Genomic DNA, 16,424 nt, shown 5'->3' with positions numbered 1-16,424 from the left:
TGCAGGGCTTTCTTCCATGCTCTTTAATAAATTCTTAATTTCAACAAATATTTGGGAATTTCGATTTGTGTACGTAAACAAGTAAATATTTAAAGTTGCAGAGATATAAAATTATATATATATATGCATTAATGCTGTTTAGGCTATTTATATATGAGTTATTAAATAATTCTTAAATCTTTAAGAAATGTCAGAATATATTTTTTACAAAGTCATTATCAGCTAAAGGTTTTGGTTAGTAATAAGAATAGATCATATGGAAAGGACTTTAATGAAGACATTTCCAGTGACGTTCTCGAAATTTTTTCATTCTTATGTTATTATTTAAAGAGAAATATTATTGACAAACCTCATATGTCGCTGGACCAGGAGTAATCTCTTTGGAATCTTTAAAACGCTTTGATGCTTTAACAAATGAGGGTATGAAGCAGGATTTCTTAAAAACAGGATTGTATGTTGTAGGTCCTAAGAGAAAACAAATGTAAAAATAATAAAGCACATTTTAAATTATTGATTTTGGTCACATGGATATTATTCTTAGATTTGTGAACTTAACATTTAAATTTGGCATCAAACAATCTTGAACCCATCCTTTTGAATGCTTAAAGTCATTCAGTTCAGGGATTTCAAATATAATAAGCATAAAACAGAGGCATACTTCATTTTATAGCAATTTACTTTACTTCATTTTTCAGATATTATGTTTTTTTCATCTTTTTTTTTTTTTTTTTTTTTTTTTACAAATTGAAGGTTTGTGGCATTCCTGCTTCTAGCAAATTTATCAGCACCATATTTCAAAGCATTGGTCCTGAAATTTTCACACTAGTTCAAACTTCTTCATTATTAAAATTATATCTGTTTGGTAATCTGTAATTAGTGATCTTTTGATAAGCTAAAGACAAAAGAGAAAAGAAAAGATATACCCATTTGAATGCAGAGTTCCAAAGAATAGCAGAGAGAGATAAGAAAGTCCTCTTCAGTGCTCAATGCAAAGAAATAGATGAAAGCAATAGAATGGGAAAAAATAGAGATCTCTTCAAGAATATTAGAGATACCAAAGGAATATGTCATGCAAAGATGGGAACAATAAAGGGCAGAATGGTATGGACCTAACTGAAGAAGAAGATATTAAGAAGAGGTAGCAAGAATACACAGAAGAACTGTACAAAAAAGATCTTCATGACCTAGATAACAACAATGGTGTGATCATTCACCTAGAGCCAGACATCCTGGGATGCGAAGTCAAGTGGGCCTTACAAAGCATCTCTATGAAAAAAGCTAATGGAGGTGATGCAATTCCAGTTTAGTTATTTCAAATCCTAAAAGATGATGCTGTGAAAATGCTGCACTAAATACACCAGCAAATTTGGAAAACTCAGCAGTGGCCACAGGACTAGAAAAGTTCAGTTTCATTCCAGTCCCAAAGATAGGTGATTCCAAAGAACATTCAACCTACTGCACAATTTCACTCATCACACACGCTAGCAAAGTAATGTTCAAAATTCTCCAAGCCAGGCTTCAACAGTACATGAACCATGAACTTCCAGATGTTCAAGCTGGATTTAGAAAAGGCAGAGGAACCAGAGATCAAATTGCCAACATCCACTGGATCACTGGAAAAGCAAGGGAGTTCCAGAAAAACATCTACTTCTGCCTTATTGACTACACCAAAGCCTTTGACTGTGTGGATCACAACAAACTCTGGAACATTCTTAAAGAGATGGGAATACCAGACCAGCTGACCTGCCTCTTGAAATCTGTATGCAGGTCAAGAAGCAATAGTTAGAACTAGAGCTGGAACAATAGATTGGTTCCAAACTTCAAAAGGATTACATCAAGGCTGTATGTTGTCACCCTGTTTATTTAACTTACATGCAGAGTACAACATGCAAAATGCCGGGCTGGATGAAGCACAAGCTGGAATAAAGATTGCCTGGAGAAATATCAATAACCTGAGATACGCATATGATACCACCCTATGGCAGAAAGTGAAGAACTAAAGAGCCTCTTGGTGAAAGTGAAAGAGGAGAGTTTAAAAGCTGCCTTAAAATTCAACTTTCAGAAAACTAAGATCATGGCAACCAGTCCCATCACTTCACGGCAAATAGATGAGAAAACAATGGGAACCATAAGAGATTTTATTTGGGGGTGCTCCAAGATCACTGCAGATGGTGACTACAGCCATGAAATTAAAAGATGCTTGCTCCTCGGAAGAAAAGCTATGGTCAACCTAGACAGCATATTAAAAACCAGAGTAATTACTTGGCCAACAAAGGTCTGTCCAGTCAAAGCTATGGTTTTTCCAGTAGTCATGTATGGATGTGAGAGTTGGACCATAAAGAAAGCTGAATGCTGAAGAATTGATGCTTTTGAATTGTGGTGTTGGAAAAGACTCTTGAGAGTCCCTTGGACTGCAAGGAGATCCAACTAGTAAATCCTAAAGGAAATCAACCCTGAATATTTATTGGAAGGACTGATGCTGAAGTTGAAGCTTCAATTCTTTGGCCACCTGAAGCAACAGTTCTAACTGTTGCTTCTGACTCTTGGAAAAGACCCTGATGCTAGGAAAAATTGAAGGCAGGAGGAGAAGGGGATGACAGAGGATGAGATGGTTGGATGGCATCACCGACTCAAGGGACATGAGTTTGAGCAAGCTCCGGGAGTTGGTAATGGACAGGGAAGCCTGGTGTGCTGCAGTCCATCTGGTCAGAAAGTCAGACATGACTGAGCAACTGAACTGAACTGACCTTTGATATTACTATTGTAATTGTTTGAGGGCACCACAAATCATCCCCATATAAGATGGCAAACTTAACTGATAAATGTTGTATGTGTTCTGATTGTTCCCTTATTTCTTTCCCTCTCCTCGGGTCTCTCTATTTCCTGAGACACAATAATAATGCAATTAGGCCAATCTGTACCTCTACTACGGGTTATTGCCATAGTGTTCAAGTGAAAGGACAAGTCACATGACTCTCACTTTAATTTAAAAACTGGAAATGATTAAACTTATTGAGAAAGGCATGTCAAAAGTTGAGACAGACTGAAAGCCAGGCCTCTTGCACTAGCCACGTCATATATCCAAAGGAAAAAACTCTTGAAGGAATTTAAAAGTGTTATTCCAGTGAGCACACAAATGATAAGAAAGCTAAGCTGTTTTAATGCTGATATGGAGAAACTTCTAGTGGTCTGGTTAGAGATCAACATTCCCTTAAGCCAAAGCCTAATTCAGAGTCAGGCCTAATTCTCTTCAATTTCATGAAGGCTGAGAGAGCTGAGAAAGTGCCAGATGAAGTCTGAAGCTAACCGAGGCTGGTAAATATAAAGAAGCTATTTCCATAACATAAAACTGCAAGGTAAAGTAGCAAGTGATAATACAGAAGCTGTAGCAAGTTATCCAGTAGATCTACCTATGATGATTAATGAAGGTAATATACTAAACAACAGATTTTCAGTGTAGAAAGAACTGCCTTCTTTTGAAAGAAGATGTCATCTAGGACTTTCATAGCTAAAGAGGAGAAGTCAATGGCTATATTCAAAGTTTCAAGGACAGGCTGATTCCCTTGGTAGAGGCTAATATACTTGGTGATTTTAAATTGAACCTAATACTCACTTACCATTCCAAAAACCTTAAGGCCCTTAAGAACTATGCTATATAATGCCTGGATAATGTGTCATCTGTTAACAATGTGGTTTGCTGAATATTTCAAGCCCACTGTTGAGATCTACTGCTTAGGAAAAAAAAAAAGTTTCCTTTCAGAATATTACCAAATATTGACATGTACTTGGTCACGCAAGAACTCTGATGAAGCTGTACTATGAGATTAATGATGTTTTAATGCTTGCTAACATAATATCCATTCTGCAGCCCATAGATCAAGGAGTCAGTTTGACTTTCAAATCTTATTATTTAATAAATATATGTCAAATGGATCTAGCTGCCATCAATAGTGATTCCTATGATAAATGTGAAAAGAAAGTGAAAGTAGTCACTCCATCATATCTGACTCTTTGCGACCCCATGGACTGTAGCCCACCAAGCTCCTCTGTCCATGGAATTCTCCAGGCAAGAATACTGGAGTGGGTAGCCATTGCCTTCTTTAGGGGATCTTCTCAACCTGGGTTCAAACCTGGGTCTCTTGCATTGCAGGCAGATTCTTTACCATCTGAGCAACCAGAGAAGCAGGCAAAGTCAATTAAAAACCTTTTGGAAAGGATTCACCATTGCATTTGCCATTAAGAACATTTACGATTTACGGAAAGTGGTAAAAATATCAACATTAACAGGAGTTAGTTGGAAGAATTTGAATGACTGAGTGATTCAAGACTTAGTAAAGGAAAAAACTGCAGACGTGGAAATAGTAAGAGGACTAAAATTAGAAATGAAGTCTAATGATACAACTCAAATTTTTGCAATCTCGTGGTAAACCTTAACCGGATGAGGGGTTGCTTCTTATAGATAAGTAAAAAAAGTGGTTTCTTAAGATGGAATCTGCTCCCAGTGAAGGTGCTGTTAAGACTGTTAACATTTTGACAACAAAGGATTTAAAGTATTACATAAAGTTAGTTGATAAAGCAGCAGCAGGGTTTGAGAGGATTGACTCCAACTTTGAAAGATGTCCTATTGTATGTAAAATGCTACTAAATAGCATGTGTGATATAGAAAAAAAAATGTGAAAGGAAGAGATAATTGATGCAGCAAACTTCACTACTATCTAAGAAACTGCCTCAACCACTTAACCCTTCAGCAACCACCACACAGTATCAAGGGAAGAAACTATACCAACAAAAAGAACATCCCTTGCTGAAGGCTCAGATGATGTATAGTCTTTTTTTTTTTTAGCAATAAAGCATTTGTAAATGAAGGTATGTACATTTTTTAGACAAAAATTATTGCATATTTAATAGACTGCACTATAGTGTAAACATAACTTTTATATGAACTGGAAAACCAAAGATAATTGTGTGACTCTCTTTATTAGGATATCTGCTTTGTTGTGGTAGTCTGAAACCAAATCCACAATATCCCCAAGATACACTTTCAGGGACCTCTGCTTACATAGTAATTAATTGTAAGACACATGTAATTTCAAAAAAAAGAAAATAATACCCACTCAAAATACATCTACATTGTCAGAAGTGATACCCAAGTCTTATTTCCTAAATATTCATTCATATGTTCATTCATACTCATTGGAAAATACCTTGATGTTGGGAAAGACTGAAGGCAGAAAGGGATGACAGAGGATGAGATGGTTGGAAGGCATCAGCGACTCAATGGACATGAATTTGAGCAAACTCCAAGAGATGGTGAAGGACAGAGAAGCCTAGCATGCTACAGTCTATGGGGTTGCAAAGATTCAGACACAACTTAGCGACTGAACAACATTCATATGTTTAGTGAAGAGGTGATGACTGAATTGCATTGGAAATATGAATAAGATTTAAAGAAGGAGAATGGTGGTTTTGCAGCATACTGAGCACTAACCATGATAAAAGTCAAGGCACGAAGATGGAATTTACAACATGGAACGGTTGTATGGAGTAAACAGATTGGCTGAATGGAACAAGCCTAAATCCTAAATAAAGATTCTGTACTGGAGCCAACAGTTTCAAATTGTATTCTAAAATGTTCCAAAAATTCCAAAGAATTGCCCAGGGGACAATGTGTAGGTAGAGCCCAAATAAAATTTTGAAAGACGGAATGGCAACCCACTCTAGTATTCTTGCCTGGAGAATTCCACAGACAGAGGAGCCTGGCAGGCTACAGTCCATGGGATCACAAAGTGTCGGACACAACTGAGCAACTAACACTTACACTTAAATATTTTCACCCAAAACAACTACAGGTTCACTGCTTTGTTTGGGTTCCATGTATAATTTTATTTAACCAAAGTTGTTCAGTAATTTTTATAAAAAAGCTTTTAAAAACCACTTCCATACCCTTCTAAGATTTTAGACTAAAAGAGATTCATAAAGAAAAAGATAATTAAGAAATAAACTCTGGCAATAGTTTATAGAATGAAATGGCTTGTAGATGGTCTATTTCAGGGTTACTATCAAGGAGTTTAGTAACATTGATAAGGAAAAAGAAAAACAATTCAGAATACTTTCTAAGAAATGCAATAAACATTTAGTATGTAGTGATTGGAAGGAGATAAAAATGAATAGTGGCTATGAGAAAGGTAATATTGTGATGGTAATAAAGAAACACAGAAAGAAGGAGCAGAGGAAGACTTTGGGCTTGATTTTGAGCCAGTTATGTATGAAAAGATGCAGAATATCCAGAGGACAATTGTAGATATGTAACTGAAACTCATGAGAAAGCTGACCTGGAAAGAAAGAATGGAGCTACTTATGTAGAGGCAATACTCAAGGTTTCTCTAAGTGAAAGAGCATGGAGAGGGAAAACTAAATAACTGAAGAGTGGAACTTGGGAGATTGCACACAGAGAGGGAACAGAAGAGTCAAAGAAGGAAACAGTCTAGTTAATACACCTAGCTACTACAACATCATAGACAACAAATAGAAAGAGGCTACTTTTTTCTCCATTTCCATGTTAACCAAGAATTACTGTCTATAGCATGCCATGCCTCGTATATGAAGAGGGTTGTTGTTTAGTCACTAAGTATTGTCTGACTCTTTCTCAACCCTATGGACTATAGCCTGCCAGGTTCCTCTGTTCATGGGATTGCCCAGGCAAGAATACAGGAGCAGGTGCCCATTTCCTTCTCCAGGGAATCTCTCAAACCAGGGATCAAACACGTCTCCTGCATTGCAGATGGATTCTCTACCACTGAGCCACCGGAGAAGTGCATGAAGAGGGTTAGATGTCAACCATATCAAATATTTCATGAGGAGGTTTACAGTAGAGTGTATGTACTGTGCTTAGTCGCTCAGTTGTGTCCAACTCTGCAACCCCATGGACTGTAGCCCACCAGGCTCCTTGGTCCATGGGATTCTCCAGGCAAGAATACTAGAGTGGGCCACCATTCCCTTTTCCAGGGTATCTTCCCAACCCAGTGATCAAACCCAGGTTTCCCAAATTGCAGGCAGATTCTTTACCATTTGAGCTACCAGGGAAGCAGGGAAGTAGTGCATATAGAATGTAACTTTAGAAGAGCGGTGACAAATGAAACTAAATTAGAAGGCATTAAAAAGACACTGTGGAATGAGGCAATAAAGACTTAAAGCACAGAATACTGACAATGAACATAAACAGTAAATAGCAGAATAGATATAAAGATATTAATAGGATACAAAATTAATGCCTCTATCTCCCTAGGAGACATGCAATTTGAAACAACTTACTTTGAAGAATACATTCTTGTTGATATTTTAGAATCTTATGTATTTTAGAATTGATAGGTTCACATGAAACATTTTTAAAGCTTTAGCTTCATTTACAAAGGACATTTCAAAATTTTAAATAAAATGTAACATTTGACTCTAGATTAATCATTCTAATATCAATTCAATTAATGGGATAGATATCCAAAGTTATAAAGCCCTTGTGAGAGACTGCTACAGAACAGAACACAAACAGAATGTTTCTGTCCCTCTACAATTCATATTTTGAAATCCTAATCCCCAGTGTGAGGGTATTTGGAGATGGGGACTTTGAGAGGTAATTAGTTCATTACGGGGGAGCCCTTGTGATGGGATTATTGTCCTTGTAAGAGGAGACATAATGAGCTTATTTTCTCTCTCTCTCTCTCCCTCCCTCCCTCCCTCCACCAACTCTCTCTCTCTCTTACAAAGTAAGATGTCTATCTGCAAACTAGGAAGAGGGCCCTCACTTGGAATAGAATTGGCCAGAACCCTGGGCACCTTAATCTTGAACTTCTCAGATACCAGAACTATGAGAAATAAATTTTTGTTTAATCATGCAATCTATTGTACTTTTGTTATAGCAGCCCACAGTGACTAAGACAGTGGGATGTTGTTCAGTCACTGCTGCTGCTGCTAAGTCACTTCAGTCATGTCTGACTCTGTGCAACCCCATAGACGGCAGCCCACCAGGCTCCCCCGTCCCTGGGATTCTCCAGGCAAGAACACTGGAGTGGGTTGCCATTTCCTTCTCCAATGCATGAGAGTGAAAAGTGAAAGTGAAGTCGCTCAGCCGTGTCCGACTCTTAGTCACTAGTCGTGTCCAACTCTTTGAAATGATATTAACTTATATTTATAAGGCTTCCCTGGTGGCTCAGCAGTAAAGAATCCACTTGCTATTGCAAGAGACATGGGTTCAGTCCCTGGGTCAGGAAGATCCCCTGGAGAAGGAAATGGCAACTCACTCCAGTATCCTCGCCTGGGAAATTCCACATAACAGAGGAGCCTGGCAGGCTACAGTGTATGGGGTCACAAAAGAGTTGGACACAACTTGGTAACTAAATAAACAGAGCAATTTATATTTACAGTGCAGAGAAATAATGTACATATACAAATATAGTATCTTAACAGAAAATCTTAAATACACGAACTGAACTATGCATAAGAAAATGTACCAGTTGCTGCAATATCCAGAAAAAAACCACGAACTACCATCAGGAAATGGGTACACAATTCCACAGTTAATTGAAAACTGCAATTTTAAACCATAAAGATTTATAAAAGTTAATGCAATAGGTAAGGCTATTATCCAAACACTACTGTAAAGGTGTTCCACTTTCAGTTATGAAGTATAGTCTATCCCCCGCCTTTACCATAATGTGAAAGGTATAATGCTAAATGCTATTGATCATAATGCTGATAACTATTTACATTCATGGTTATAACTCATTAAAAGAAAAGAAAATATTCAAATGTAGTTGTAGTAGATTTTCTTTTACTGGAATTCCTTTGAGGAATATTAAGTGAAGCAAAACTTTCTTTAATATGCAGCTTGCTGCATTTTAGCACTTAGACTGCTCTGAGCTACAGAGCATTAAAGAAAAGGTTTACTGCACTTAATTTTAAAATAAATTTTCAATTACGTATATTACTGCTTATATGATACAGGTCAAAGATTTACATTGCTTCACCAGCTCTGATTCACATCTGGATTATGCAGAAACTATCTTCTATTTATTTACCAAAAGGCCACATTTTAATCATGGGTCATAGAAGAAGAAAAACTTCTCATTCCAAATCAAACACCTATGAAAAGTCTGACTGAATCATGACTACTATATAATGGAAAATTCAAGAGCAGGTGATTCTTATAATTACATATTTTCCAGCCCTATGCCAACTCACACACTCTGAAATGTCAACCAATGCTACAAAGCAAAAATGGGAGATAACAGGAACCATGAGTAATTTAAAGTGAAAATTATTTAAGTACACTAAGAGTGGACTCAAAAATAAATACTTCTATGAATAAAGTTGCAAAACCTCGTATTTTAAAAAATGGCTATCTTTATAATGAGCCAAAATTTATAAATCATGTAGTCAATTTTGCTTATGATTAGAGTCCTTATTTCATCTGAAGGTGACAGAAAACTACTGGAAAGTAAATATCCCATATGTGAGCAACATTAAAAAAACATCTAGAAAACTGTTCATTGAAATGGACTGCATGGCTTTGAAATGTCATTTAGAGAGTTTAGGGATCATATAACACATTTTTTCACACTGATTTTATTCTTCGACTCTACAAATGCAATAAAAGCAAAGACAAAAGATTGGTACACAAGAAAGTATTATCATCAGTGTCAAAATCACTCCTCTCCTGCTCTCAATGCTCCTCTCCTGCTTCTAAAACTTGATTTGCTTAAATGGCACTTCAGATTATGACTACAGAACTGCACAATCTATTAAATTCACTGTATAGGTAATGAGAAAAAATAACAGAGTCCAAATGATAGGTAAAGTTTTAACTGAAATTTCTGGGTATGTGTTATCATATTGTTGACTTCTCTTTCCAAAAACCAGTTCAATTCAGTTCAGTTGCTTAGTCATATTCGACTCTTTGCAACCCATGGACTGCAGCACACCAGGCTTCCTTGCCCATCACCAATTCCCAGAGCTTGCTCAAACTCATGTCCATCGAGTCGGTGATACCATCCAACCATCTCATCCTCTGTTGTCCCCTTCTCTTCCCACCTTCAATCTTTCCCAGCATTAGGGTCTCTTCCAATGTGTCAGTTCTTCACATCAGGTGGCCAAAGTACTGGAGTTTCAGCTTCAGCATCAGTCCTTCCAATGTATATTCAGCACTAATTTCCTTTAGGATGGACTGGTTAGATTTCCTTGCAGTTCAAGGGACTCTCAAGAGTCTTCTCCAACACCACAGTTCAACAACATCAGTTCTTCAGTGCTCAGATTTCCTTATTCTCACATCCATACATGACTACTGGAAAAACCACAGCCTTGACTAGATGGGCTTTTGTTGGCAAAGTAATGTCCCTGCTTTTTAATATGCTATCTAGGTTGGTCATAGCTTGTCTTCCAAGGAGCAAGTGTGTTTTAATTTCATGGCTGCAGTCACCATCTACAGGGATTTTGGAGCCCAAGAAAATAGTCTGTCACTGTTTCCATTGTTTCCCCATCTATTTGCCATGAAGTGATGGGACCTGATGCCATGATCTTCGTTTTCTGAATGTTGAGTTTCAAGCCAGCTTTTTCCACTCTCCTCTTTCACTTTCATCAAGAGGCTCTTTAGTTCTTTGCTTTCTGCCAAAAGGGTGGTGTCTTCTGCATATTTGAGGTTATTGGTATTTCTCCCAACAATCTTGATTCCAGCTTGAGCTTAATCCAGCCTGGCATTTGGCATGATATACTCTGCATATAAGCTAAATAAGCAGGGCGACAATATACAACCTTGATGTACTCCTTTCTTGATTTGGAAACGAGTCTATTGTTCCATGTCCAGTTCTAACTGTTGCTTCTTGACCTGCATACAGATTTCTCAGGAGGCAGGTAAGGTGGTCTGGTATTCCCATCTCTTGAAGAATGTTCCACAGTTTGTTCTGATCCACAGTTAAAGGCTTTGGAATAGTCAATAAAGCAGAAGTAGATGTTTTTCTGGAACTCTCTTGGTTTTTCGATTTTTAACCAATTGTTTAATCAGTTCTATTATCTTCAATTGTTTAATCAATTCTAATATCTTCAAATACTGAATTTGAATATCTTCAAATAATGAAGTCTGTTTAACCATGTACCTCTAAGTAATACTTATCAAAATGCATATCCAAAACCCTATCAGATGAAGTCTTTGATCTTACTGATAATTTTACTCTCTGATAACATAAGTAACATTGTACACGTTTGAAAGACTTTCACCAGTCTTGGAATGAAGTTATAACACCCTTTATGTATGAATTATAGGCACCAACTGGAAGGAAGGATGATCAGCTTTCACCCTAACACAACTTTGAGTAGGTAGTGTATAAATATGTAACACATGGATGATTTTTATTGATGAACAAATTATCAATTAATCAATAAAACTGACATTATCTTCGAGGTAAATAAAATACCTCACAATTAGTCTGATACATTATTAGTAAAGTTTCAAGATTGGGAAAGGAGTAAGACAGGGCTGTCTGCTGTCACCTTGTTTATTTAATGTATACACTGAGCACATCATGAGATATGCCTGGCTGGGTGAGTTACAAGCAGGAATCAAGGTAGGAAGGAGAAACATCAACAGTCTCAGATATGCAGATGATACTACTCTAATGACAAAAAGCAAATAGGAACTAAAGAGCCTCTTGATGAGGGTGAAGGTAGAGAGGGAATGAGCTAGCTTAAAAGTAAATATTAAAAAAACTAAGATCATGGCATCTGACCCCCTACTGCAAGGCAAATTGAGGGGGACAAAGAGGAAGTAGTGACAGATGTCTTCTTCTTGGGCTCTAAATTGAGTGCAGCCATGAAGTAAGATGTTTGCTTCTTGGCAGGAAAGCTATGACAAACCTAGACAGTGTGTTGAAAAGCAGAGACATCACTGTGCCAAAAAAGGTCCGTATAGTTAAGGTTATGGTTTTCCCAGTGGTCACATATGGTTGTGATTGCTGGACCATAAAAAAGTTGGAGCACTGAAAACTCGACGTCTTTGAACTGTGGAGCTGGAGGACTCCTGAGAGTCCTTGACAGCAAGGAGATCAAACCAGCCAATCTTAAGGTAAATCAACCGTGAATACTTGTTGGAAGGACTGATGCTGAAGCTGAAACTAGCTAACTCATTGGAAAAGTCCCTGGTGCTGGAAAAGATTGAGAGTAGAAGGAGACGAGGGCATCAGAGGATGAGATGGCTGGATGGCATCACCAATGCAATGGACATGAACTTGGGCAAACTTTGTGAGATGGTGAGGGACAGAGAGGCCTGGCAGGCTGCAGTCCATGGCGTCACAAAGAGTTGGAACCAACTGGGTAATTGAACAACAATAACAATTAGTAGCAAATTTTCCTTTCATAACTGAGTTTGGGCTTTATATCCCACTGTTCATTTAAAGGTTTGGATTCAGAATGCCAGGAATATCACCTAAGCAAAAAGTTGAGAAGTCTCTACATATATTCTAAGTCTTCTTAGGTCATCATCAATATATCAACACTCAGGGATAAAATAGTAAGCTTTTCCCTGTTAAAACTGGTACTAACCTCTGTGAATACTGTATGTAAAAACCAGGATAATGTTATATGTCTGTAAAACATGTCATGTCATAGATCAAGTTATATAGAGTTCTTAAAATAAATACCAACTCTATTTTTTAAAATAATTAAATATTTAATTAGCATTAAACTAAATTATTTAAGAAAGCTATAGTAAATGAGCTATAATTTAAAGCAAAACTTTATTTTTGTCCTCCATGCAATATGTGGGATCTTAGTTCCCCGACCCACACCTCCTATATTAGAAGTGAGGAGTCTTAAACACTGGACTACCAGGGAAGTCCTAAGCAAAAATTTTTAACTGGATAATTTTTACCATTTTATTGTGACTATTGTCATTTTCTTAACTTGCTAAAAATTGTTAAGTCCCCCAGGTGCATTTGGATTTGAAGTTTCCTTTGAATATGTCTGCTACAAATAGCTACAATAAAGCTAGGTTCTCAGAGTTTAGAGTTTTCTGAAAGAAGAGCTCAGAGAATTTATTTAATGACAACTCAATTAAAAATGGTTAACATTTTTATTTTCAACTTAATGAATACATTCTGCATCTTAAACATATTTTTATATACTAAATGAATGACAGAATGGGGCTTTCATACACAAATATTTTGTTTATATTCATTAGAAATCAAACAAAAACTATTAGGCTAACCACTGAATACTTCAGAAAGCTTCTTGCTCATTTTCAGTAAATTTAAATCCATGCATATATTTAAATCTAAATAAGATTTTTCTTCACCATAACAGTGTTCTCCGTTCATTCTGTTGTTGTGAATATAATACTAATAAATATTTTCCAACCCTGTTCCTATACCTTCATGAAATAATACCAAAATTCCTTCCTTGCAAGCCTTCTCATCAACTACAGTAATGAATATAACCAAGACAAATAGAAGTGGGATTTGTTTATATTAATAATGCTTACTTCCAAATAGTTAGGGCTTCCATCATCTGTGTTCAATACATGACCCACAAGCCCTATTTACTGTGCTTCCCTAGCCTTGGACATGTTCTCCACTGGCCCCTGGACTGAATTTGTTCTAGGGCTTGAAATATCAAGACAAAAAAACAAAGAAGATCATATGGGGACCTTACATTTTAAACTAATCTTTCTCAAAGTGTAGTTCATGGATCACAGGCATCAGAATTACCCAGGTTAGTTATTTAAAGTATAGCTTCCTTGGATTCATGACAAAATAATAAGTCATATTCTCTGAAAGTGGAATGAAAAAATGTAATTTCATAAAACTCATTGTTTAACCTTTAAACTACAACTTATTATGTAGTTGTTCTCAAATATATTTAAACACTGAAGAAATCACTTTTCCCTAAATCTCAAAAAATAGTGATCAAAGAATAAACCTTAAGGAATTGGCTCACTTGGTAAAGAATCTGCCTGCAATGGGGAAACCTAGGTTCAACCCTGGGTTGGGAAGATCCCCTCGAGGAGGGCATGGCAACGCACTCCAGTATTTTAGTCTGGAGAATCCCCATAGACAGAGGAGCCTGGTGGGGTACATTCCATGATGTCGCAAAGAGTTGGACATGAGGGGTGACTAAGAAAACATCATTTCCTCTAGAATATGACTGAATTTCTTACTGCCTCAGTTCAGTTCAGTTCAGTCGCTCAGTCATGTCCAACTCTTTATGGCCCCATGAATCACAGCATGCCAGGCCTCCCTGTCCATCACCAACACCCGGAGTTCACTCAAACTCATGACCATCGAGTCGGTGACGCCATCCAGCCATCTCATCCTCTATCATCCCCTTCTCCTCCTGCTCCCAATCCCTCCCAGGATCAGAGTATTTTCCGATAAATCAACTTTTCACATGAGGTGGCCAAAGTATTGGAGTTTCAGCTTCAGCATCAGTCCTTCCAATGAAAACACAGGACTGATGTCCTTTAGGATGGACTGGTTGGATCTCCTTGCAGTCCAAGGGACTTTCAGGAGTCTTCTCCAACACCACAGTTCAAAAGCATCAATTCTTTGGAGCTCAGCCTTCTTCATAGTCCAGCTCTGACATCCATATATGACCACAGGAAAAACCATAGTCTTGACTAGACGGACCCTTGTTGGCAAAGTAATGTCTCTGCTTTTCAATATGCTATCTAGGTTGGTCATAACTTTCCTTCCAAGGAGTAACTGTCTTTTAATTTCATGGCTGCAGTCACCATCTGCAGTGATTTTGGAGCCCAGAAAAATAAAGTCTGACACTGCTTCCACTGTTTCACCATCTATTTCCCATGAAGTGATGGGACCAGATGCCATGATCTTAGTTTTCTGAATGTTGAGCTTTAAGCCAACTTTTTCACTCTCCTCTTTCACCTTAACCAAGAGGCTTTTTAGTTCCTCTTCATTTTCTGCCATAAGGGTAGTGTCATCTGCATATCTGAGGTTCTTGAGATTTCTCCTGGAAATCTTGATTCCAGCTTGTGCTTCTTCCAACCCAGCGTTTTTCATGATGTACTCTGCATATAATTTAAATACGCAGGGTGACAATATACAGCCTTGACGTACTCCTTTTCCTATTTGGAACCAGTCTGTTGTTCCATGCCCAGTTTTAACTTTCCTTCCTGACCTGCATATAGGTTTCTCAAGAGGCAGGTCAGGTGGTCTGGTATTCCCATCTCTTTAATAATATTCCACAGTTTATTTTGATCCTCACAGTCAAAGGCTTTGGCATAATCAATAAAGCAGAAATAGATGTTTTTCTGGAACTCTCTTGCTTTTTCCATGATCCAGCGGATGTTGGCAATTTGATCTCTGTTTCCTCTGCCTTTTCTAAAACCAGCTTGAGCATCTGGTTCAAGTTCACGGTTAATGTACTGCTGAAGCCTGGCTTGGAGAATTTTGAGCATTACTTAGGAGCCGTGGCTGCGCGGGTGCAGGAGGGCCTAGAGGACCTATCCCACATTGAAGGTCAGGAAGGGCGGCAGTGAGGAGATACCCCTTGTCCAAGGTAAGGAGCAATGGTTGCGCTTTGCTGGAGTAGCCATGAAGAGATACCCCACGCCCAAGGTAAGAGAAACCCAAGTAAGATGGTAGGTGTTGCAAGAGGGCATCAGAGGGCAAACACACTGAAACCATACTCACAGAAAACTAGTCAATCTAATCACACTAGGACCACAGCCTTGTCTAACTCAATGAAACTAAGCCACGCCTGTGGGGCAACCCAAGACGGGCATGTCATGGTGGAGAGATCTGACAGAATGTAGTCCACTGGAGAAGGGAATGGCAAACCACTTCAGTATTCTTGCCTTGAGAACCCCATAAATAGTATGAAAAGGCAAAATGATAGGATACTGAAAGAGAAACTCCCCAGGTCAGTAGGTGCCCAATATGCTACTGGAGATCAGTGGAGAAATAACTCCAGAAAGAATGAAGGGATGGAGCCACAGCAAAAACAATACCCAGTTGTGGGTGTGACTGGTGACAGAAGCAAGGTCCGATGCTGTAAAGAGCAATATTGCATAGGAACCTGGAATGTCAGGTCCATGAATCAAGGCAAATTGGAAGTGATCAAACAAGAGATGGCAAGAGTGAATGTCGACATTCTAGGAATCACCAAACTGAAATGGACTGGAATGGGTGAATTTAACTCAGATGACCATTATATCTACTACTGCGGGCAGGAATCCCTCAGAAGAAATGGAGTAGCCATCATGGTCAACAACAGATTCTGAAATGTAGTACTTGGATGCAATCTCAAAAACGACAGAATGATCTCTGTTCATTTCCAAGGCAAACCATTCAATATCACAGTAATCCAAGTCTATGCCCCAACCCGTAACACTGAAGAACCTGAATTTGAACAGTTCTATGAAGACC

General features: G+C 38.0%; 1 protein-coding gene across 4 annotated transcripts in view; it reads right to left on the bottom strand.

The window, feature by feature from the left end:
* STPG2 (sperm tail PG-rich repeat containing 2) overlaps positions 1 to 16,424 on the bottom strand; it is a 636,117-nt gene that overhangs the window by 271,632 nt on the left and 348,061 nt on the right. For all 4 annotated transcript variants that reach the window (XM_059887727.1, XM_059887728.1, XM_024993522.2 and 1 more), the window contains one exon: positions 350 to 465. In XM_059887727.1, coding sequence (XP_059743710.1) covers positions 350 to 465 — 116 coding nt within the window. The remainder of the gene's footprint in view (positions 1 to 349; positions 466 to 16,424) is intronic.

This window comes from Bos taurus, chromosome 6, assembly GCF_002263795.3.
Source record: "Bos taurus isolate L1 Dominette 01449 registration number 42190680 breed Hereford chromosome 6, ARS-UCD2.0, whole genome shotgun sequence".
In the NCBI taxonomy this organism is placed as follows: Eukaryota; Metazoa; Chordata; class Mammalia; order Artiodactyla; family Bovidae; genus Bos; species Bos taurus.
Note: the sequence above shows the minus strand (reverse complement) of the source record. Positions and strands in the feature narration are given on the sequence as shown.